General features: G+C 45.2%; 1 protein-coding gene across 5 annotated transcripts; it reads left to right on the forward strand.

Moving 5' to 3' along the window:
* Positions 1-13,935: 13,935 nt before the first annotated feature.
* On the forward strand, positions 13,936-20,316 carry LOC307238129 (elongation factor 1-alpha-like). 5 transcript variants are annotated; one of them, XM_080010998.1, is made up of 9 exons: positions 13,936-14,072; positions 15,061-15,200; positions 17,318-17,468; positions 17,806-17,985; positions 18,243-18,533; positions 19,034-19,148; positions 19,312-19,568; positions 19,719-19,953; positions 20,069-20,316. In XM_080010998.1, exons 3-9 carry the CDS (start codon positions 17,325-17,327, stop codon positions 20,179-20,181), a joined length of 1,335 nt encoding a protein of 444 aa, XP_079867124.1. In that variant the 5' UTR covers positions 13,936-14,072; positions 15,061-15,200; positions 17,318-17,324; the 3' UTR covers positions 20,182-20,316. The 5 variants fall into 5 exon arrangements, with proteins under 5 accessions (XP_079867124.1, XP_079867125.1, XP_079867123.1 ...); XM_080010999.1 differs by lacking the exon at positions 15,061-15,200 and adding an exon at positions 15,661-15,766; XM_080010997.1 differs by lacking the exon at positions 15,061-15,200.
* The last annotated feature ends 420 nt before the right edge of the window (positions 20,317-20,736 follow it).

The following is a 20,736-nucleotide window of genomic DNA, read 5'->3' on the forward strand; positions in this document are numbered from 1 at the left end:
ACTACCATATTATTTATCATCATTATTATCATTCAAATAAATATTATGAAATCTTGGGGACAAGAATACAAATTTTTAAAAATCCACTAAATTGAGCTGTATACATTGTGTAAACAAAAATGATAAATAAATAAATGAATAGATAAATAAATAAATAAATAAATAAATAAATGTATATATATATATATATATATGCATTTGTTGTATAAAAAATATATGTATGTATGTATATATTATTAATTTTGTAAAAAATATGATTTTGCCACCATTTTTGGGGGGATTTTTTTGGGGTACTTGTGTTCTTGTGTGTACTTGTGTTCTTGTGTACTTGTGTTCTTGTCTGTACTTGTGTACTTGTCTCTACTTGTGTTCTTGTCTGTACTTGTGTTCTTGTGTGTACTTGTGTTCTTGTCTGTACTTGTGTTCTTGTGTGTACTTGTGTTCTTGTCTGTACTTGTGTACTTGTGAAACGTCATCAGTCGCTGCCCAAGTACTGCTCCAATTCAAAGTACGCATCAAGCCAAGTCCAGTCCAAATGCCAGGATGTGCACTTGCTCCGCCCATTTGATGGAGGATGCATGGGTGGTGACTTGTGTGGACTTGGGACGGACAAGTATCCCACAATGCATTTGGCAGAATGACCGTCCTGCGTCCTCCTGTCCCCGGGAGTCTGTACTGCCCAGTCCAACTACCAAGTCTCAACTACCAAGTCCCCAAGTCCGTCTTTGCGTACTGCGACCACTCTAGGTCGTCCTCAGACGAGCCTTCCATCGTTGTTTCCAGTCATCCTGGTTCTCCATACATCTGGCCAGCTCGTTGGTGCTTTGTGCTCCCGCATCATTCTTGAGTACAGCCACATATGTTAAAGTGGGACGTCCTCGTGACCGGTGCCCATGTGTTGGCTCCCACAGTACCAGTTTGCTGGCTGGCAGCTCCTGGTGTCTTTGGCAGTGTCCTGCTAGTCTCATTCTCCTTGCGGCAATCTTCTCGCCCACCCTTGGTATTCCCTCGTACAGAATTCTGATGGTTACATGTGTACTCTTGCTGATGTTAAGCACTACACGCAACATCCTGGTGTAGCACCCGTCCAGGGACTTCTCTAGGGTTGGCTCCAGGGACCAGCATTCACTGCCATAGAGGAGAACGGACTCTACTGTCGCATAGAAGAAGCTGAGTTTGATTTGGCGGGGGAGGTTGGAGTTCCATACACTGGACATGCCGTTCAGGGCCCTCCATGCAGGTGCCTTCCTCACTTTCAGATCTTGCTCAGTTGAGTTGACCCATGAACCCAGGTACTTGAAGTCATTGACTTCTTTCAGCACAGTTCCTCCTGCTGTAGTCAGAGGTTGATGTTCTGGTGGAACGTTATAAGTGATGACCTCAGTTTTCTTGGCGTTTAGCCTCAGGCCTACTTTGGCGCACTCCAGCTCTACCCTTTTCAGTAGTTCTTGTGCTTGTTCCACATTATTGGAGAGCAGACTGATGTCATCCGCATAATCAAGGTCTGTGAGGACCACTGCAGGATGTCGTCTTGACCTCCTTGGTGTTAGCGTGAAGCCAAGTTCCTGCTCTCGCCCGCTGATTGCCTTCCTGAGTGCGTAATCGAGGACTATGATGAAGAGGAAGGGGGCTAGTGTGTCGCCTTGCATAACAACAGCCAGGATGTCAAACTCCTCGCTGTTGCCATCTGGGGTCATCACCTTGGCCCTTGTTCCTGCGTACATGGTCTCTATTGCTCGGAGTAGGTTGGAAGGAATTCCATACGCCCTAAGGATATTCACCATCATGCCTCTGTGGATCGAGTCAAAAGCCTTTTTGAAATCAATGAAGCACAGAACTGCAGTCAGGTTGTCCTTCCTCACCTCCTCAATTATTCTCCTGAGTGCCAAGATCTGGGCTGTTGTTGTTCTCCCCTCCCGAAAGCCGTTCTGGTTCTCCCTCAAATGAGGGTCGATGGCAGGTCTTATCCTGTTCAGTATCATGCGATTGTAGATCTTTGCAGGGATCCATGTCAGGCTAATGCCTCGGTAGTTGTCCGGTTTCGAGAGATCTCCAGCTTTGGGCACTGGGATGATGTTCGATAGAGACCACATATCAGGCGGCCGATTGTGCAGCAGAGCAAGGTTGCAGAAATCTAGAAAGATGTCGTCGAGATCACATTTCTTCAGGACCTCTGGGGGTAGACCATCTGGACCGGCACTTTTCCCCACTTTCACGGTGGTTTTTGCCCTGGCGACCTCCCCAGCCGTGAAGGGACCATCATCAATTCCCAGGTCTTGGAGGACTGTTGGCACATCTTCCTCCACTGCTTCCGCAGTCTCTCCCAGCAGCCTCTGGAAGTGCCTGGCCCAGGTTGTCACCCTCTCCTCAGGGCTGTGTCCGTCGACCTGTCCCTCCTTGGTCCTCTTCCTCCCGGTCATTTCATTGATTACCCTCCAGGCCTCCCCATGTCTCTGTCCACCTTGCGCTGCCTTCACTCTCTGCACTTCCTCCATCAGCTCCTCCCCTTTGATGGTGTCGTAGGTGTTGAAGAGAAGCTGTTTGGCTTCGTTCAGCTCCCTACGTCTCTCCACTGTTGGTACCCTCTCATAGTTGAGGCGGGCTTCCTCCACATACCCTCGCGCCGCTACTACCTCAGGGTGTTTCGATCGCCGGGAGGATCTGACTCTCTCCATCATGGGCACACATAGTTTGGTCGCCTCCTCGTTCGCAGCAATGAAACGCATGTATTCGTTGCTGGACTCCGCTCCTTTGTCCAGCTGCTGGAAACGCTTCCTCACCTCCTCCGTGTACCTGGTTTGAAGGCCAGGGTCGTTTGAGAACGCTTTCCAGTCCCGCCAGATCTTAGGACTTGGTTTAGGGTCCCTGAGGCTCAGTCTCACCCGCATGGAGACCACGCGGTGGTCTGAGCCCACAGAACTGAATGTGGAGTATGGTTCTGCATTCATGATGGAGTTCCTCCACCTCTTCCTCACTAGGATGTAATCCAACTGTCGAAGCGTACCTGTGGCTCGATCTCGGAAGGTCCACCTCTTGCCTGTTCTCTTCCGGAAGATTGTGTTTGCCGCCAGCAGCTCGTGTTCCATGAGGAAGGCAGTGAGGTAGGCGCCGTTGCAGTTGGTAGAGTCGTGGTAAGGGAAGGGTGCGTCCTCTGGTCCAGGCCTTGCGTTGAAGTCCCCACAGATTGCCAGGAAGTTGTGTGCTGGGACGTCTCGGACCGCTGTTACTAGGTCCTCAAAGAACTCCACCACCACGTCAGATGGTTCCACGTTGGTGGGTGAGTATACGACTATGACTGTTGTTACTGGGTTCCCCGAAAACTCTGCGATCAGGATCCTGTCTGTGTGGTGGTAAACACGACGAAGAGCCTTTCGCGCTCGAGAACTCACCATTAACCCGACGCCGCCTGTCGCGGCCTGGGCCTCGTTTCGCCACGCTGATGCAGAGATGAACGTGCATCTCTCCACTCTGTGGTACACGATCGGGTCATCAGTGTGCACTCTTCTGTGTTCTTGGATCCCTAGGATCTCCACTCCCCATTCCTCAGCACAATGTGCTAGCTCAATCAACCTCGCTTCTTCTCTCGCTGTGCATGCGTTGAAGGTTCCCATAACGAATGGTCTCCGACAGTGCATGAGTGCATTGGACAGGGTGCTGCGATCGGACAGGACCCTCCCTGGGACACTCCCAGGGTTTGAGGTCCTGTCGCCATGGTGCCCTCCAGGAGGAGGACCAGCACCACCTTCCGCCGCGATGTTCCTGTGGACTCCCGCCGCTGGAAGTATAGGATTTGGGATGACTTTGTATTCCATGGTTGGCTTTACTATGCTGATAGCTGACTGTGGGGCGCAACTCCTCGAGGTCCCGGTTTTAGTTCAGAGTGTCCTTCTCCTAGACGGGTTGCCGTCCAAGGCTATGAGCCCCATCTGCCCATGCTATTTAACCCATAGCTGGGACAGTGGTTGGCAGACGCCAGGGCTTGTCCACACACCGGTGGGCCTGCGCGCCTTGCCTCTGGGGCCCACTGCTGCTCCGAGATCTCCTACAGTTTGGCCTGGGACCTCGCGATACCCAGTTACCGTGTGTGGCCACGCGGAGGCACTGCAGAAGTCTTGGCAATGGAGAGGCTATGTACTGACCTCGGAAGACTAACGCACTCGGCTTCCTTTACCCAAGACTGGGTTGGTCAGTTGCAGGAAGTGAGGGGAGTCACATGCATCTCTACAAGCAACATCTCTCTAGTATGCTGCACTTGACGCATCAATACACCCTACAAGCTCTCGCCCGCTCACACACAAAACCACTGTTTGTTTTCTATCCATTGCTTTATTTTTTGCTTTTTTTTTATTTAATTTCAGATTAATTTCACGCAACTCTGCAGTAACTCAGTGAAACAGCAGAGGGCCGCAGGTCTCCACTTGAAGACCCTTGAAACCTGTAATTTGAACTCATGCACTTTGGTTGGTGCACCTGCACTGAGCCTCTCCCACCACCAGAGGGCGTGGTAAGTGCAGGTTTACAGTTTTCCTCCATTGCTGAGACACTTGATAGGAAACAGGGCTCCACTTGGTTTCCATGGCAACCTGGGGAGCAGCACTGTTCCTTCTCATTCACACACAATGAAAACACTGCAAAACAGTAAACACAACAACAGGTGGAGGGGCCCTGAGAAGAAAAGGGACCCATCAAAGTAGAGGGGCCCATGGAGATGGAGAGGCCCGTCGGGTAGAGGGGCCGGTCGAGCCCCTCTACCCCGACTAGTACTCTCCTTGTACTGACTCTACTAATACTCTACTAGTACTGACTCTACTAGTGCTGACTCTACTAGTACTCTACTGGTACTGCCTCTACTAGTACTCTACTAGTACTGACTCTACTAGTGCTGACTCTACTAGTGCTGACTCTACTAGTACTCTACTGGTACTGACTCTACTAGTACTCTACTAGTACTGACTCTACTAGTGCTGACTCTACTAGTGCTGACTCTACTAGTACTCTACTGGTACTGCCTCTACTAGTACTCTACTAGTACTGACTCTACTAGTGCTGACTCTACTAGTGCTGACTCTACTAGTACTCTACTGGTACTTACTCTACTAGTACTCTACTAGGACTGACTCTACTAGTACTGACTCTACTGGGCCTCTAATGGCAATGACTCTACTAGGACTCTACTAGGACTGGCTCTACTAGTATTCTACTAGTACTGGCTCCAATAGTACTCTACTAGGACTGACTGGACTAGTACTGACTCTACTAGTACTAACTCTACTAATGCTGACTCTACTAGTACTGACTCTACTAGTACTAACTCTACTAATTTTGACTCTACTAGTACTGACTCGACTAGTACCCTACTAGTACTGACTCGACTAGTACTATACTAGTACTGACTATACTAGTACTAACTCTACTCATACTAACTCTACTAGTACTAACTCTACTCATACTAACTCTACTAGTACAGACTCTACTTGTACTAACTCTATTAATACTGACTCTACTGGTAGTCTATTAGCACCAACTCTACTAGCACTGACTCTACTACTACTCTACTTGTACTGACTCTACTAGTACTCAAATAGTACTGACTCTACTAGTACTAACTCTACTAATACTGACTCTATGAGTACTGACTCTACTAGTACTCTACTAGTACTAGCTCTACTAGTACTAACTATACTAGTACTGACTCTACTAATACTGACTCTACTCGTACTGACTCTACTAGTACTCTACTATTACTAAGCCGACTAGTACTGACTCTACTAGAACTAACTCTACTATTACTCTGCTAGTACTGACTCTTCTAGTACAACTCAACTAGTACTGACTCTACTAGTATTACTCTACTAGTAGTGACTCTGCTAGTACTACTCTACTGGTACTGACTCTAGTGGTATTTACTCTACTAGTACTACTCTACTTGTATTACTCTACTAGTACTGACTCTACTAGTATTGTCTCTACTACTACTACTACTACTCTACTTGTACTGACTCTACTAGTAGTACCCTACTAGTACTCCTCTACTGGTATTGACTCTACTTGTACTGACTCTACTAGTACTACTCTACTAGTACTGACTCTTCTAGCAGTGACTCTACTAGTACTACTCTACTAGTACTGACTCTACTAGAACTACCTACAAGTACTGAGTCTACTACTAGTTACTCTACTAGTACTATTCTACTCGTACTACTCTACTAGTACTGACTCTACTAGTACTGACTCTACTAGTACTACTCTACTCGTACTGACTATTCTACCAGTGACTATACTAGTACTACTCTACTAGAACTACCTACAAGTACTGACTCTACTACTCGTTACTCTACTAGTACTATTCTACTCGTACTACTCTACTAGTACTGACTCTACTAGTACTACTCTACTAGTACTGACTCTACTAGTACTGACTCTACTAGTAGTGTGTTCCTTCAGAAGGTGCAGCTGGTTTGATCCTGGCAGTTCAGGTGTTGAATGAAGTTGATCTCAAATAATAAGAAAACACAAATCCAATGCGAACATGATGAAATGGATCCATGAATAAAGTTCCACCTGTGTGAGGATAATTTACAGTTGTGCTGCTTTTCCTGTTGGATCTCAACTGTCTCTCTGCATAAATAAACAAAATGTCCGCCGCAGGGAACTGGAAAAACATGTCAGGGCAGCTCCACCATCAGCAGCAGGAATGTGAAGCAGCCGCACGAGTCATGTTGTTCACGTTGATATTCTGAAAACACCACCTTCAATAACAGCTGTTTACCTTCAAACCAGACAGTTTACAGACAGACAGATAGATTGATAGATAGTCAGACGGACAGACAGACAGATAGTATCAATAGATCGATAGATAGACAGACAGACAGATAGATAGATACTGTAGATAGATAGATAGAAGATAGATGATAAATAGACAGATAGATACAGCTCCTTGGAGCAGGGTGGTGTCGCAAGCCCTTGTTATACCTTTGCGTGCCCCACCCGCGCAGAGAGTGCAGGGTGGGGTATGTCGGCCCGTTGTGTGCAGAGACAGGAGATAAGGTTCAAACTCACGTCCTGCTCAGAGGAACCAAATGAACTATGCAATGGAGTCACAATGGAATTATTCTCCCTCATTGCAAGACTCTCGATAAAGAAACTGCACATAATTACCAATAAAAACATTTCCTCTTATTTGTGAACTGAACTTTAAAAAGGCCCTGTTAAATTACAATCAAATAAAACCTGAATGAGCTGTTTGTGTTTACTATTTAGTCTCTAAGATCCACTTAGTTCTGTGAATCAATGTTGTCCAACATGTCGGAAATAAAACAGCTGAACACTGATCTCCCATCGCTTCCAATACCTTTCCAAGGAATGCCCCTCACACCCAGACATACCCTCACCCTGGTGATGTCATTTGCATCATGTGCTGCCTCATGCCCTCGCGCTTGGGGCAGGTATAAACCAAGCTTCAGTCTGAAGCAGCTTTCTTCTCTATGCATCACCAGCCTTGATGCTGCTGCATCGGCACACCACCGGGTAGTACAGCGCACTGTCTCTTCTGACCGGAAGAAGATGTTCAGCAGGGTCCAAGGGTTTCTACTGACCAGTAAAAGATTTTCAGCAGGGTCCACTGGTTTCTACTGACCAGTAGAAGGTGTTCAGCAGGGTTCACTGGTTTCTACTGACCAGTAGAAGATGTTCAGCAGAGTCCATCGGATTGCACAAGGATTTGTAAGCTCCCTTTATTGAACCGTACAAAGGTCCACACATTTCAAATGACAAGGAGGAAAAGTAAAATATTGATAAAAGTTATGAAGCAACTTTTCAAGCTGACAGGGGTTGAAATCGCCCATGACAAAGTTTGGAGTGTCCAATGTGATACTCTGTAGCCTCTGCACTGTTTTCCAAACAGTGTCAACATTAGCCTCTGGAGGAAAAGAGGCAGAAGTGGCGGAGCGCCAGAGGCTTTAAAGACTAAGACATTGGCGGATCCCCCTTCCCTCAATCATCCTTGGTCATGTGCGGTCCCTCCACCACAAGGTTGATGAAGCACAGGCCAAAGTCAAGTTCCTATCAGAATTCAGGAATGCCTGTCTTATTGCTTTGACTGAGACGTGGCTCAAGGAGCAGGACCTACCAAGCCATCTGGAAATCGATGGTTTTGGGTACTCAGCATTGACCGGGAAATCAATTGGAGGCGGATTGTGTTTATATGTCATTAAACACTGTCAGAGGAACACTGTGCACATTTGTCTGTTTCTCTGCCACCGTTTTATTTACAGAGGGAATACCCACAGATATTTGGTACACTTGTATACTGTATATGCACCCAAAGGCTAATGTTGACACGTTGTGAAAACAGTACAGAGAGACTACAGAGTATCGCACCGGATGCCGAACATTTAGTAGTAACAGTAATACTTTTCCTCGCAGGCAACCGCCTCAGAGCTTACAAATCATTGCGCAGAGCTCCTCTTGGCATGTCCCATCACATTGTGCTTTATTTGGCTCCGATCTACAAACGGTCCTGAGGCAAACAAAAGCTGAGCGACGCTTGGTTCCGGTCTGGTCAGAGGAGTCTATTCAGTGTCTCCAGGATTGCTGCAGTTGCACAGTTTATTTAAAGATGTTTGTCCCATTCTGATGAACTTAGTGAGACTGTCTCTGCATACATACATTATTTAAAGCAAGTTGATTTGCCGTGTAATTGAAATGTTCTATACAAATAAACTTGCCTTGCCTTACATTTGTGTGAAGAGTTAGTAGTCCCCAAGAAATCGAGTTCTATTTTTTACAATAACAAACCATGTGTGTCCAAATCTTAAAAAAAAACTATATTCAGAGGAACTTTAGTTTTAACCAGGTGGGGATACTAGCTGCAGAAGCAAGTTTACGGAACACAAACTTGCTAAAGTTAATTATAAGGACAAAGTAGAAACCCTGCTGAGCACTGGTAATTCACGCCCAGCAGGGGAGGGCATGAAGTCTATGACAGGCATGCAGTCCAAGAAGTGTCCCATTTCCCTTGCTGGTAAGACTGACTCTGAACCTGCTCAACATTTTTTATAATCCTTTTCATTCTCATGATTTTAGCAAGCAATTGTCTGTGTAGGGAAACGCTCAACCAGAGCACAATGTGATCCATGTTGATAGGGGCACGGTATTTAAACTCTCAGGGGTGTAAAGGAGAGAAAAAGTCCCAGTCCAGATAATATTGGCGATCAACCTTCTTAAGAGCTGTGCGGGACCAATGTCTGACGTATTTGCCTTCATCTTCATGAAATCAGTTGAACTCCACAGGTTTCCTTGTCTGTGGAAGGATTCAGTGATTGTACTTGTGCCCAAGATTAAAGCACCAAAATCACTCAATGACTGTTGGCTGGTGGCACTTGCTTCCCTTGTTATGAAAACCTTTTGGAAGATTATAAAAGGGAGATTTTGGTAAAACTCAGGCAGAATTGGATCCACTCCACAAACCTAATGTGCTTACAGGACGGGCATGGGGGTTGAGGATGCCACAGGCCCCCTACTTAAAATGGTGCTGGATCACCTGGATGGTGCAAAACATTTTGTACCATGGCCTTTTAATAGCTTCTCCTCAGCTTCTCCTCAGCATCCAACCTCACATTTTAGCAGATGGACTCACCAGTGTCCACAACATTGACCCTGGATTAATGTGTTGGCTGGTTGACTTTTTAACTGACAGGTCTCAAAAGGTGAAAGTCAGTGGTGTTTTATCTGATGCCCTTTTATCATCCACCGGTTCCCCCCAGGCGAGTATAGCTCTCACCAATTTAATTTGTTTTGTACACAAATGACTGTCAGTGTCATTATGAGGGAAGACATATCATTGAGTCTGCCAATGATTCCGTCATTGTGTCTCTCTCAGTAATGATGAAACAAACCATGGTCCAGTGGTCCAGTGGTGGATGACTTCAGTGACTGGTGCATACACTTCTTCTTGGACATTCATTAATTAAGTAATTCTATGTTTTCTTTTGTTGTGTATTGTTTGTGTGTTGATTGATGTGTTGATTGTATTTACTGCTGGCTGTGCAACAAATTGCCCCCCGGTGGTAACAAAGACTACCTTAACCAAACAGTACAGAGTAAACTGAGGTAATCAAGAAAGCCCAAACAAGTGTTGCATAAACCAAAATATTATCAATTACCAATAATGCCTTTACCCCTTTCCTTTCTCTTATTTCAATGAACACTTTTCAGTTGTTAACTTTGAGTTGTTTTGGAGCACAGCTAGTTTTTCTAGTATTTTGTGCCACTTGCTTTCTCAAGCCACTACTCACGTTTCTATGTTTATGTTTTTCCATGTAAATGTTGTTTGTTTCTATGTTTATGTTTTTCCATGTACATGTTGTTGTTTGTTTCTATGTTTATGTTTTTCCATGTACATGTTGTTTGTTTCTATGTGTATTTGTGTCACCGTGGTGATTCTCCCTCTTGCAGTAGTAATGATGATTGAATGCTACATGGTCAGATGGTTCTCCAAAGAGGGGCTTGCTGGTGGTTGTGTGCTCTGCTCGTCCCACAGCTCGTACACAGGACAGAGTTGTTGCAGCAGTTGTTGATGATTAAAGATGAATAAAGAGTTTCATTGCAGCTTGACAAGTTCAACTCCACTTGCAACTAACTCTGTCCTACATGCAATGGAACAAGTACTCTGTGTTGTATGTCCAGCATGATGACAACACAGGTAAAAAAATAAAATAAAAATAAAAAAATCAAGTCAAGTCATTTGGCATATGCCAACTTGAACAGTCAGAAGTACAAAACAGGGCCGCTGCTTTCAACAAGAAATATGAGCATAATATAATACATGACGTCGTCAGACAACAATTGTCCACAACATTGTGTCTGACAACAAACGACAAATGTCAGACACTAAAAGTAATTTAAGTATTTAAATACAAAATACCATGGAAAAATATATATAGATACAAAGAAAATCTATTTTTTTCACTCAGCTTGAATACATATTACATCATTACATTATCATTTGAGAATGATAGTGCAGGCAGAGCGGGGACAGAGAGTGAGGATGACTTGCAGCAAATGGCCATGTGTCAGAATCAAACCCGGGCCGCTGCAGTAAAAACAGAGCCTTCATTATGGTGTGTTTAAAGTGTCTGATCATGATCAAGAGATCATAGGACTGAATGTGTGACAGTATCAACAAGATCAACATTTTGAAATGTAATGTTTAAACAAGTAATGAACAGAAATCACAAAAACGTTTTATATTTCAGACATAAAACTTATTAACAAAAAACATTAAATAAAAAATATTTAAATAGCTGTTGTTTCCAGTCCTCCTACTCTCTGTACAATGTCATTGACGTGTCCGGGATGTTTCACCACAAAGCTAGTGGAGCCGGTGGAGCCAGAAAAATACCAAGCCCCGCCCTGATCGCTGCGCCAACACGCCTGATGTTGAAAGGGCACTACTGTAAAGTACACCTAACGTACTGCCAACTACTCACCTTACACCAACTACCATAACGTACTACCAAATACTCACCTTACACCAACAACCATAACGTACTGCCAAATACTCACGTAACACTAACTACCCCTAATGTAGTGAAAACTACTCACCTACCACTTACTACCTCAAACGTACTGCCAACTACTCAGCTTACACTAACTGCGTACTGCCGACTAATAACGTAACACTAATTACCCCTAACGTACTAGCAACTACTCACCTAACACAAACTAATCCCCTGACGTACTGCCAACTACTCACCACACACTAACTACACCTAATGTACTGCTAACTATTTACCACACAATAACTACACGTAGTTAACGTACTGCCAACTACTCACTTGACACCAACTACCCCTCAAGTACTACCAACTACTCACCTGACACAAACTACCCCTAACATACTGCCAACTACTCACCTTACACTTATAACCCCTAACATACTGCCAACTATTCATCTAACACTTACTACCCCTAACGTACTGCCAAGTACTCACCTACCACTAACTACCCCTAACATACTGTCAACAACTCACCACACACTAACTACCCCTAACGTACTGCCAACTACTCAGCTTACACTAACTACCCATGACATATTGCCAACTACTCACCTTACACTCATACCCATTAACATACTGCCAACTACTAACCACACACTAATTACCCCTAACATACTGCTAACTATTCATCACACAATAACTACCCCTAACATACTGCCAACTACTCACAACACACTAACTACCCCTATTGTATTGCCAGCAATCACTTAACATTAACTACTGCTAACGTACTGCCAACTACTAAGCTTACACTAACTACCCCTAACGTACTGTCAACTACTCACCACACAGTAACTACCCGTAACCTACTGCCAACAACTCACCTAATACCAACTACCACTAACGTACTGCCAACTACTCACCTAATACCAACTACCACTAACGTACTGCCAACTACTCAGCTTACATTAACTACCCCTAACGTACTGCCAACTACTCAGCTTACACTAACTACCCATGATGTACTTCCAACTACTCACCACACACCAACTAACCCTAGCGTACTGCCAACTACTCACCCTACACTAAGTACCCCTAACGTACTGCTAACTATTCAACAAACAATAACAACCACTAACGTACTGCCAACTATTCACCACACAATCACTACCCCTAACGTATTGCCAACTACTCACCTCCCACTAACTATCCCTCAAGTACTGCCAACTACTCACCTGACACTTATAACCCCTAATGTACAGCCAACATTCACCTAACATTAATTACCCATAATGCAATGCCAACTACTCACCTTCCACCAAGTACCCCTAATGTACTGCCAACTACTCACCTTACACTAACTAACCCTAACGTACTGTCAACTACTCACCTTACACTAACTACCCCTAACGTACTGCCAACTACTCACCTGACACTTATAACCCCTAATGTACTGCCAACTACTCACCTAACGCTAACGCTAACCCCTAAGGTACTACCAACTGCTCACCTTACACTAACTACTCCTAATATTCCCCCACCCTCCCACCGTGCCACCGCTCGACGCCCACAGACAGACAAATATGTAGATGTGATTTGCTGTTTCTGGCTATTTGTGTATATTTTGGAAAAAAAAAAAAAAAGTTTTACTAATTTTTTACATACTTCTTATTCTCTTTTATTATTTTATTTATACCTTTTCCCAGATTGTGAAGCTTTTTGTCCTGCTCATTGTCGTTTACACAGAAACAATCATCACGACTCCTCCTAAGTCAATGCACCTGATTCACCTGACCCAGAACATCAAACACGTTCCAACTGGTTGAAAGACGTCCGACCTGTTTACACACACACACACACACACACACACATGCTTTTTTGGGTGGTGCTGGTGAAATGATTCCTCTGCATTTAACCATCATGGCTTGTCCTTCCTCCGAGGGGCAGCCAGGAGCAGGGGGCAACGTTCGTCGACGCCCAGGGACCTGGTACCAAGTGTCCATCGCTGGTCAGACCATGGTGGTATTGTGCCTGTTTGGGTGGAGGTCCTTACTGATGGTAGGTGGAGGAAACCCCATGTGAGCACGGGGAGAACATGCAAACTCCACACAGAAAGGCTCCTATTTGGGAAATAACCCACCAGAGCACGGCGCCAACAGTGCCCCTGGCGGGAATCGAACCGAGGATCTTCTTGCTGTGAGGCAGCAGTGCAATGTACTGTGCCACCCAATGCTGGGTGGTCCAGGACCTGCAGGAGGCTGGTCCAGGACCTGCAGGAGGCTGGTCCAGGACCTGCAGGAGGCTGGTACAGGACCTGCAGGAGGCTGGTCCAAGACCTGCAGGAGGCTGGTCCAGGACCTGGAGGAGGTTGGACCACGATGGGGAGGAGGCTAATAAAGGTCTCACTACGATACAGCACTTCCTTTTGCTTCCTGGAGCTGGACCTGTACCTGTAACACCTGGAACACCCGGAACGTGAGTTGCTGCAGGAAGGAGATCCAGTGAGTTTGGGCAGAGCTCTGCTGAACCTCTTCTTTATGGAAATAAACTTCCATATTGAACGTTAATATCAGTGTAAGTGTTTTATTTGTCAACTGCATAGTGAAGCAGGGTCATTCTGAGCAATTGAAATCATTCATACATGGCGAGCAACAACTACGCAGTAGGCATAAAAAAAGTATAGAATTATAACAAGTCACGAATGAGAATGGCAAATATCTGCATAAACATATATAAGAGTACAACACTAGTAGCAGTTACAGCGACTGTAAAGAAATATTATAAAATTGTAAATAAGAAGTGTCGGAGTGGCAATGAATATGTACATTATATGATGGTGATGTAGATTGAATTTTGGTTGGGTGATCACGTGATCATGTGATCCCTGACAATAATGTTGCTGGTTGAGAAGCCTGACAGCCTGGTGCTAAAGCTGTTATTGAGGTTGGGAGTCTGTCCCCGATTGCTCCCAAAGCGTCTGCCAGACGACAGCAACATCAACAAAGAGAATTGTCCAATTGTCCACAGTGTATATATATATATATATATATATCTTTATATATATAATTTTTTTATTACTACTAGAGAATACTAAAGAATCACTTTTCTAGGCGCCCATTGAATGTGTAGCAGCTCTGCAGTGGCGCTCCCTGCTGCCTGCAGTGCCTTGCTGCATTCAACCAGATACAACTGCAAGATGCAATAAAGAATCTGAATTAAATAGTGTTTTTTATTTTTCTGACAGTGCAGTAATATAGTGACACAGTGTAGCAGTTTATTGAGACAGTATAGTAGTATAGTGATAAAGTGCATTAGTATAGTGATACAGTATCGTGGTATAGTGATACAGTACAGTACTATAGTGATACAGTTTAGTATGTTTATACTACTATACTGTATCACTATACTAATGCACTGTATCACTATACAAGTATACTGTCTCAATATAGTGCTATACTGTCTCCCTATACTACTATACTGTCTCACTATATTACTAAACTGTATCACTATAGTAATGCACTGTCTCAATAAACTGCTACACTGTCTCTGCTCTACCCTCCAGCCCCTCCTCCAGCTACCAACCTCACTGCTGATAGCTTTGCCTCCTTTTTTACTGACAACGTGGCAGCTATCAGCAGCCAATTCTCCAAACAACTAACTCACAACCTGTCTACTCCGGCATAAGGCTCATTTTTTCCTGAGGTATCTAAACTACTAACATGAAGCCGTCCTACTACCTGTCTACTAGATCCGATCCCATCTAACCTCCTTCAAGCCATATCACTGACTGTCACCCCGGCAATCACACATTTGATTAATTCCTCCCTTACTTCTGGTACATTCCCCTCTGCTTTCAAAGTGGCTAGGGTCGCACCACTGCTCAAAAAACCTTCACTCGATCCCACTCAAGTGGGAAACTATCGGCCGGTCTCACTCCTCCCATTCCTTTCCAAAACCATTGAGAGGGCGGTCTCTAGACAGGTTACAGAATCCCTGTCAAGAAACAATCTTCTTGATCCACTTCAATCTGGCTTCAAAAGTGGACACTCCACTACAACAGCCCTGATGTCTGTGACGGAGGACTTAAAAACTGCTCCAGCTGCTGCCCAATCCTCGGTTCAATCTGTCTTTCCTGCCTGATGACCCCACTGTCTCGACGCAGATATTGGATTGTCTCGCTGACATATCCACGTGGATGAAGGATTACCATCTTCAACTAAACCTGGCAAAAACTGAACTGTTGGTCTTCAAACAAACAAACAAACAAGGTATTTATCACACCATTGATATCAAAATTGACTCTTTATCTCTTGCTTCTACCAAGGCTGCAAGGAATCTAGGTGTCATTATCGATGGCCAACTGACATTCTTGGACAATGTTGCCGCCGTCTCTCTATCGTGCTGCTTTGCACTATTCAACATCCGAAAAGTCAGGCCGTACCTGACCCAATATGCCATTCATCTGCTACTACAAACCTTGGTGATTTCCTACCTCGACTACTGCAACGCTCTCTTAACAGGCTTGTCGGCTTGTGCGGTGAAGCCACTGCAGATGATACAGAACGCTGCGGTGCGACTGGTGCTCAACCAGCCAAAGAGGGCACATGTTACTCCGCTGCTCATAGAGCTCATCTGGTTACCTGTAGCCTCTTGGTTACCTGTAGCCTCTTGGTTACCTGTAGCCGCTGGCATCAAGTTCAAGTCTTTGATGCTGGCCTACAGAGTGATTGTTAGGAATGCTCCCACTTACTTCAGTGCTCTTGTAAGAGCACATGTTAGCCCCCGGACGCTGCCTTCGTCAAATGAGCGTCACCTGGCTCTGCTGGCTGCACAACCACGGCCATCCAGGCTGTTCTCATCTCTAGTTCCATCCACGTTGGTGGAACGAGCTGCCAAAGACCACCAGAGCAGGGGCCTCCCTCTCTGTCTTTAAGAATCACTTGAAGAGCCAGCTCTTCAGAGAGCACCTCCTCTCCTACAATCTCTTACAATTACTCAGCACTACTTAGCAGTATTTATTTATTGTTACACTAGTGTTTCTGTTGCAATAAAAGCATCTGCTAAATGACTAAATGTTAATGTAAATGTAATTATAGTTATACAGTACAGTAGTATAATGATACAGTACAGTAGTATAGTGATACATCACAGTGGTATTGCAATAAAGTACAGTAGTATAGTGAGACAGTATAGTAGTATAGTGAGACAGGATAGTAGTATAGAAGTAGTATGGAATGGTAGACCAGGAGGTAGAGCTGGTCATCTAGTAATCTAAGGGTTGCTGGTTCCATCCCAGGCTCCTCCTGCTAGCATGCTGTAGTGTCCTTGAGCAAGACACTTAACCCCTAATTGCTCCTGATGGCTGCGTACATCGGTGTTTGAATAATTGTAAGTCGCTTTGGATAAAAGCGTCTGCTAAATGATTAAATGTATAGTGATACAATATAGTGAGATAGTGTAGCAGTATAGTGAGACAGTATAGTAGTATAGTGATATAGTTCATTCGTATAATCAGACAGTATAGTAGTATAGCGATACAGTGTGTTAGTATAGTGAGACAGTATAGTAGTATAGTGATACAGTGCATTCGTATAATCAGACAGTATAGTAGTATAGCGATACAGCGCGTTAGTATAGTGAGACAGTATAGCAGTATATTGAGACAGTATAGTAGTATGATGATACAGTGCATTACTATAGTAGGACAGTATAGTAGTATAGTAGTGAGATACTATTGTAGTATAGTCATACACTATAGTAATACTAAACTACTATAGTAGTATAGTAATACAGTATATTAATATTTGTTTGATGTCCAGGCTGAAGATGCCAAAGGAGAAGACACACATCAACATGGTGGTGGTGGGACACGTGGACTCAGGGAAGTCCACCACCACGGGACACCTGATCTACAAACTGGGAGGCATCGACAAGAGGATGGTGGACAAGTTTGAGAAGGAGGCTAATGACGTGAGATTATAATGACATTGTAACAACACCTTAACACCACTGTAATAACCTTGTGGCAACACCGTAACAACACTGTAATAACCTTGTGGCAACACATTGACAACACTGTAATAACCTTGTGACAACACCGTAACAACACTGTAATAACTTGGTGACACCACGTAACAATACTGTAATAACATCATGACAAAAACATAACAATAATCTGTCTGTCTGTCTGTCTGACTGTCTGTCGTGTTGATAAATAAGTAAATAATAGAAAAGTGGTAAAGGTATTGGAACCCTGCCGGTGTTGTTCACCTCTGCTGTGCTCCCCCTGTTCTTCTTCTCCTTCCAGATGGGAAAGGGCTCCTTCAAGTACGCCTGGGTTCTGGACAAGCTGAAGGCCGAGCGCGAGCGAGGGATCACCATTGACATCGCGCTCTGGAAGTTTGAAAGCGACAAATACTACTTCACTGTGATCGATGCCCCGGGGCATCGCGACTTCATCAAAAACATGATTACTGGAACCTCCCAGGTCCTTATCTTATCTTATCTTATCAATACTGAAGAATCAATAGGTTCAGACACAGATCTTCTTAGCATTGGAACATCAGCATATATATATATATACAGTATCAATATATGTATGTGTGCTAGACTTCCTGAACTGGATTCTTCCAAAAAAAAGATTATGATCATTGATCATTGGAGACAGCAGGTGGAATAATAATTGAGATTATAATCCATGATGATGATGATTTCATCAATCCTAAACATTTCCGTGGTGTGCAGGCAGACTTTGCGCTGCTGATCGTGGCGGCTGGCACTGGGGAGTTCGAGGCTGGGATTTCGAAGACGGGTCAGACCCGGGAGCATGTCCTGCTGGCCTACACGCTGGGTGTCAAGCAGATGATCGTGGGTGTCAACAAGATGGACAATGCAGAATACAGTGAGAAGCGCTTCGACGAAATCAAGAAAGAGATCAGCAACTACATCAAGAAGGTCGGATACAACCCCAAAAATGTCCCCTTCATCCCCATCAGTGGTTGGAATGGTGACAACATGATAGCGAAAAGCGACAAGGTAAACACAACTTTGCACTGCTTGGTAATGGGTCAGGTTTAGGAGTTAGGAGTTTAGAAGTTACTGATTTAGGGTCACGATGCTCCGTGGTACTGGGTTGGGGTCAAGATGTTCCCTGGTACTGAGTTAGTGTCGTGATAGTTCCTTAGTACTGGGTTGGGGTCAGGATTTCCCTGGTACTGAGTTAGTGTCAAAATTCTCCCTGGAACTGGGTTGGGGTCAGGATTGCCCTGGTACTGGGTTAGGGTCAGGATGTTCCCTGGTACTGGGTTAGTGCCAGGATAGTTCCTTAGTACTGGGTTGGGGTCAGGATTGCCCTGGTACTGAGTTAGTGTCAGAATACTCACTGGTACTTGGTTGGGGTCTGGATTGCCCTAGTACTGAGTTAGTGTCAGAATGCTCCCTGGTACTGGATTAGGTTCAGGACTGTCCCTGGTACTGGGTTAGGGTCAGGAATGTCTCTCGTGGGTTAGGACTCTTCTTCTGCTTGTCCTCCACAGATGCTCTGGTACAAGGGGTGGACGCTACTGGAAGCTTTAAACGAGGTCACCCCCCCACCACGTTTGACCATGAAGCCGTTGCGACTGCCACTCCAGGACGTCTACAAGATAGGAGGTGTGTAACACTGTAACAACAATGTAACACACTGTAACATTGCTGTAACACACTGTGAAGTGGGTGGAAGTTTGGAGAGTCATCTCCATGTAGCAAGTCCAAATCCTGCTGTAGATAGACAGGAAACGGGGTTTTCACCAGGACTATACTCTTGGTTCTCCAGGCATCGGGACGGTCCCAGTGGGGCGTGTGGAGACTGGCATCCTAAAGCCCAACAGCACAGTCACCTTCGCTCCTACCATGATCTCAAGTGAGGTCAAGACCATCGAGATGCATCACGAGAGCCTTCCAGAGGCACAGCCCGGGGACAACGTTGGCTTCAACGTCAAGAACATCTCTGTCAAGGACATCAAGAGAGGATATGTGGCCGGAAACGCCAACAACAACCCTCCCCGCGGTACCTCGTCCTTCCTGGCCCAGGTCAGTTTGGAACTATATAATCTGCAGTCTATAACTAATGCCAGCCACTATATGACTAACTAGTCTGTTGGTCTCTAACTGGTCGGTGTCTATAACTAGTCTTGGGTCTAGGTCTCTGATCACCATTCAGAATGTCCCTGTGGCCCCCAGGTGATCGTGATGAACCACCCAGGGGAGCTCCACGTCGGGTACACCCCCGTGCTGGACTGCCACACCGCCCACATCGCCTGCAAGTTCGATGAGATCCGCTCGAAGATCGACCGGCGCTCAGGAAAGGTCCTAGAGGAGTTCCCCAAGTTCATAAAGACTGGTGATGCCGGCATGGTGTCCATGGTCCCCTCCAAGCCCATGGTGGTGGAGGCCTTCTCCATGTTCCCACCACTCGGTATGACACCAGACCTGGACAAGGACTTTGACTTGGACTTGGACCTTGACCCGGTCCTGGACCTGGAGATGGACATCTTAAATGTATGTAACTGTGTGTCCCTTGTCTCCCTCAGGTCGTTTTGCCGTCAGGGACATGAGGGCCACGGTCGCTGTTGGAGTGGTCAAGGAAGTGGTGCAAGCTGTGGATGCCAAAGGAGGAAATAAGAAAGGAAAAGACAAGAAGTAATGAAAGAAAGAAAAGAGAAGAATCTAGAGAAAAGAATAGAACTGTTCTCTGTAAATCAATAAAATAAAAGATTCATATTCAACTGAACTCAAGTGTATGAGTCAAACATCAGTAAAGAAAAACTCTGAACATGTCCATCCGTCTGTCTGTCTGTTGTCTATCTATCTATCCATCTCTTTTGTTGCAAGATATAAATTGGAAGACTGCAGCACAGCATGGCTTCCCGCTCAGTGTTGATCAGAACAGGTTTCTCTGACAGTCACAATGACATGTAGCGATGGAAGCTTCCACTCTTTTATCAGTGGCTTCCTGACGAGGCGTTGGGCTTGGTTCAGTTGGTGAAACGCATGGTGAGCGAGGGAGGACGCTGGATCAGGAGGTAGAGTGGGTCCTCTAGTCAACACAAGGTTGCTGGTCTGCTCCTCCTGGTTGCATGCTGAAGTGTCCTTGAGCAATACACTGAACCTCCCGATGAGCCCTGGCAACCTCCATCACCGTGTGATCAAAGTGGAAGTGGCTCTGGACTAGCATGTGATCAGTGTCATGGAGGCTTCC

The sequence above is a fragment of the Zeus faber genome, assembly GCF_960531495.2.
Source record: "Zeus faber genome assembly, chromosome: 12".
NCBI lineage: Eukaryota > Metazoa > Chordata > Actinopteri > Zeiformes > Zeidae > Zeus > Zeus faber.

Coding starts and splice junctions, on each gene's coding strand:
- LOC307238129 (XM_080010998.1), top strand. CDS start 17,325: ATGCCAAAGGAGAAGACACACATCAACATGGTGGTGGTGGGACACGTG. Junction 19,149..19,311: donor GGACGTCTACAAGATAGGAG/GTGTGTAACACT, acceptor TTGGTTCTCCAG/GCATCGGGACGGTCCCAGTG. Junction 19,954..20,068: donor CTCCATGTTCCCACCACTCG/GTATGACACCAG, acceptor TGTCTCCCTCAG/GTCGTTTTGCCGTCAGGGAC.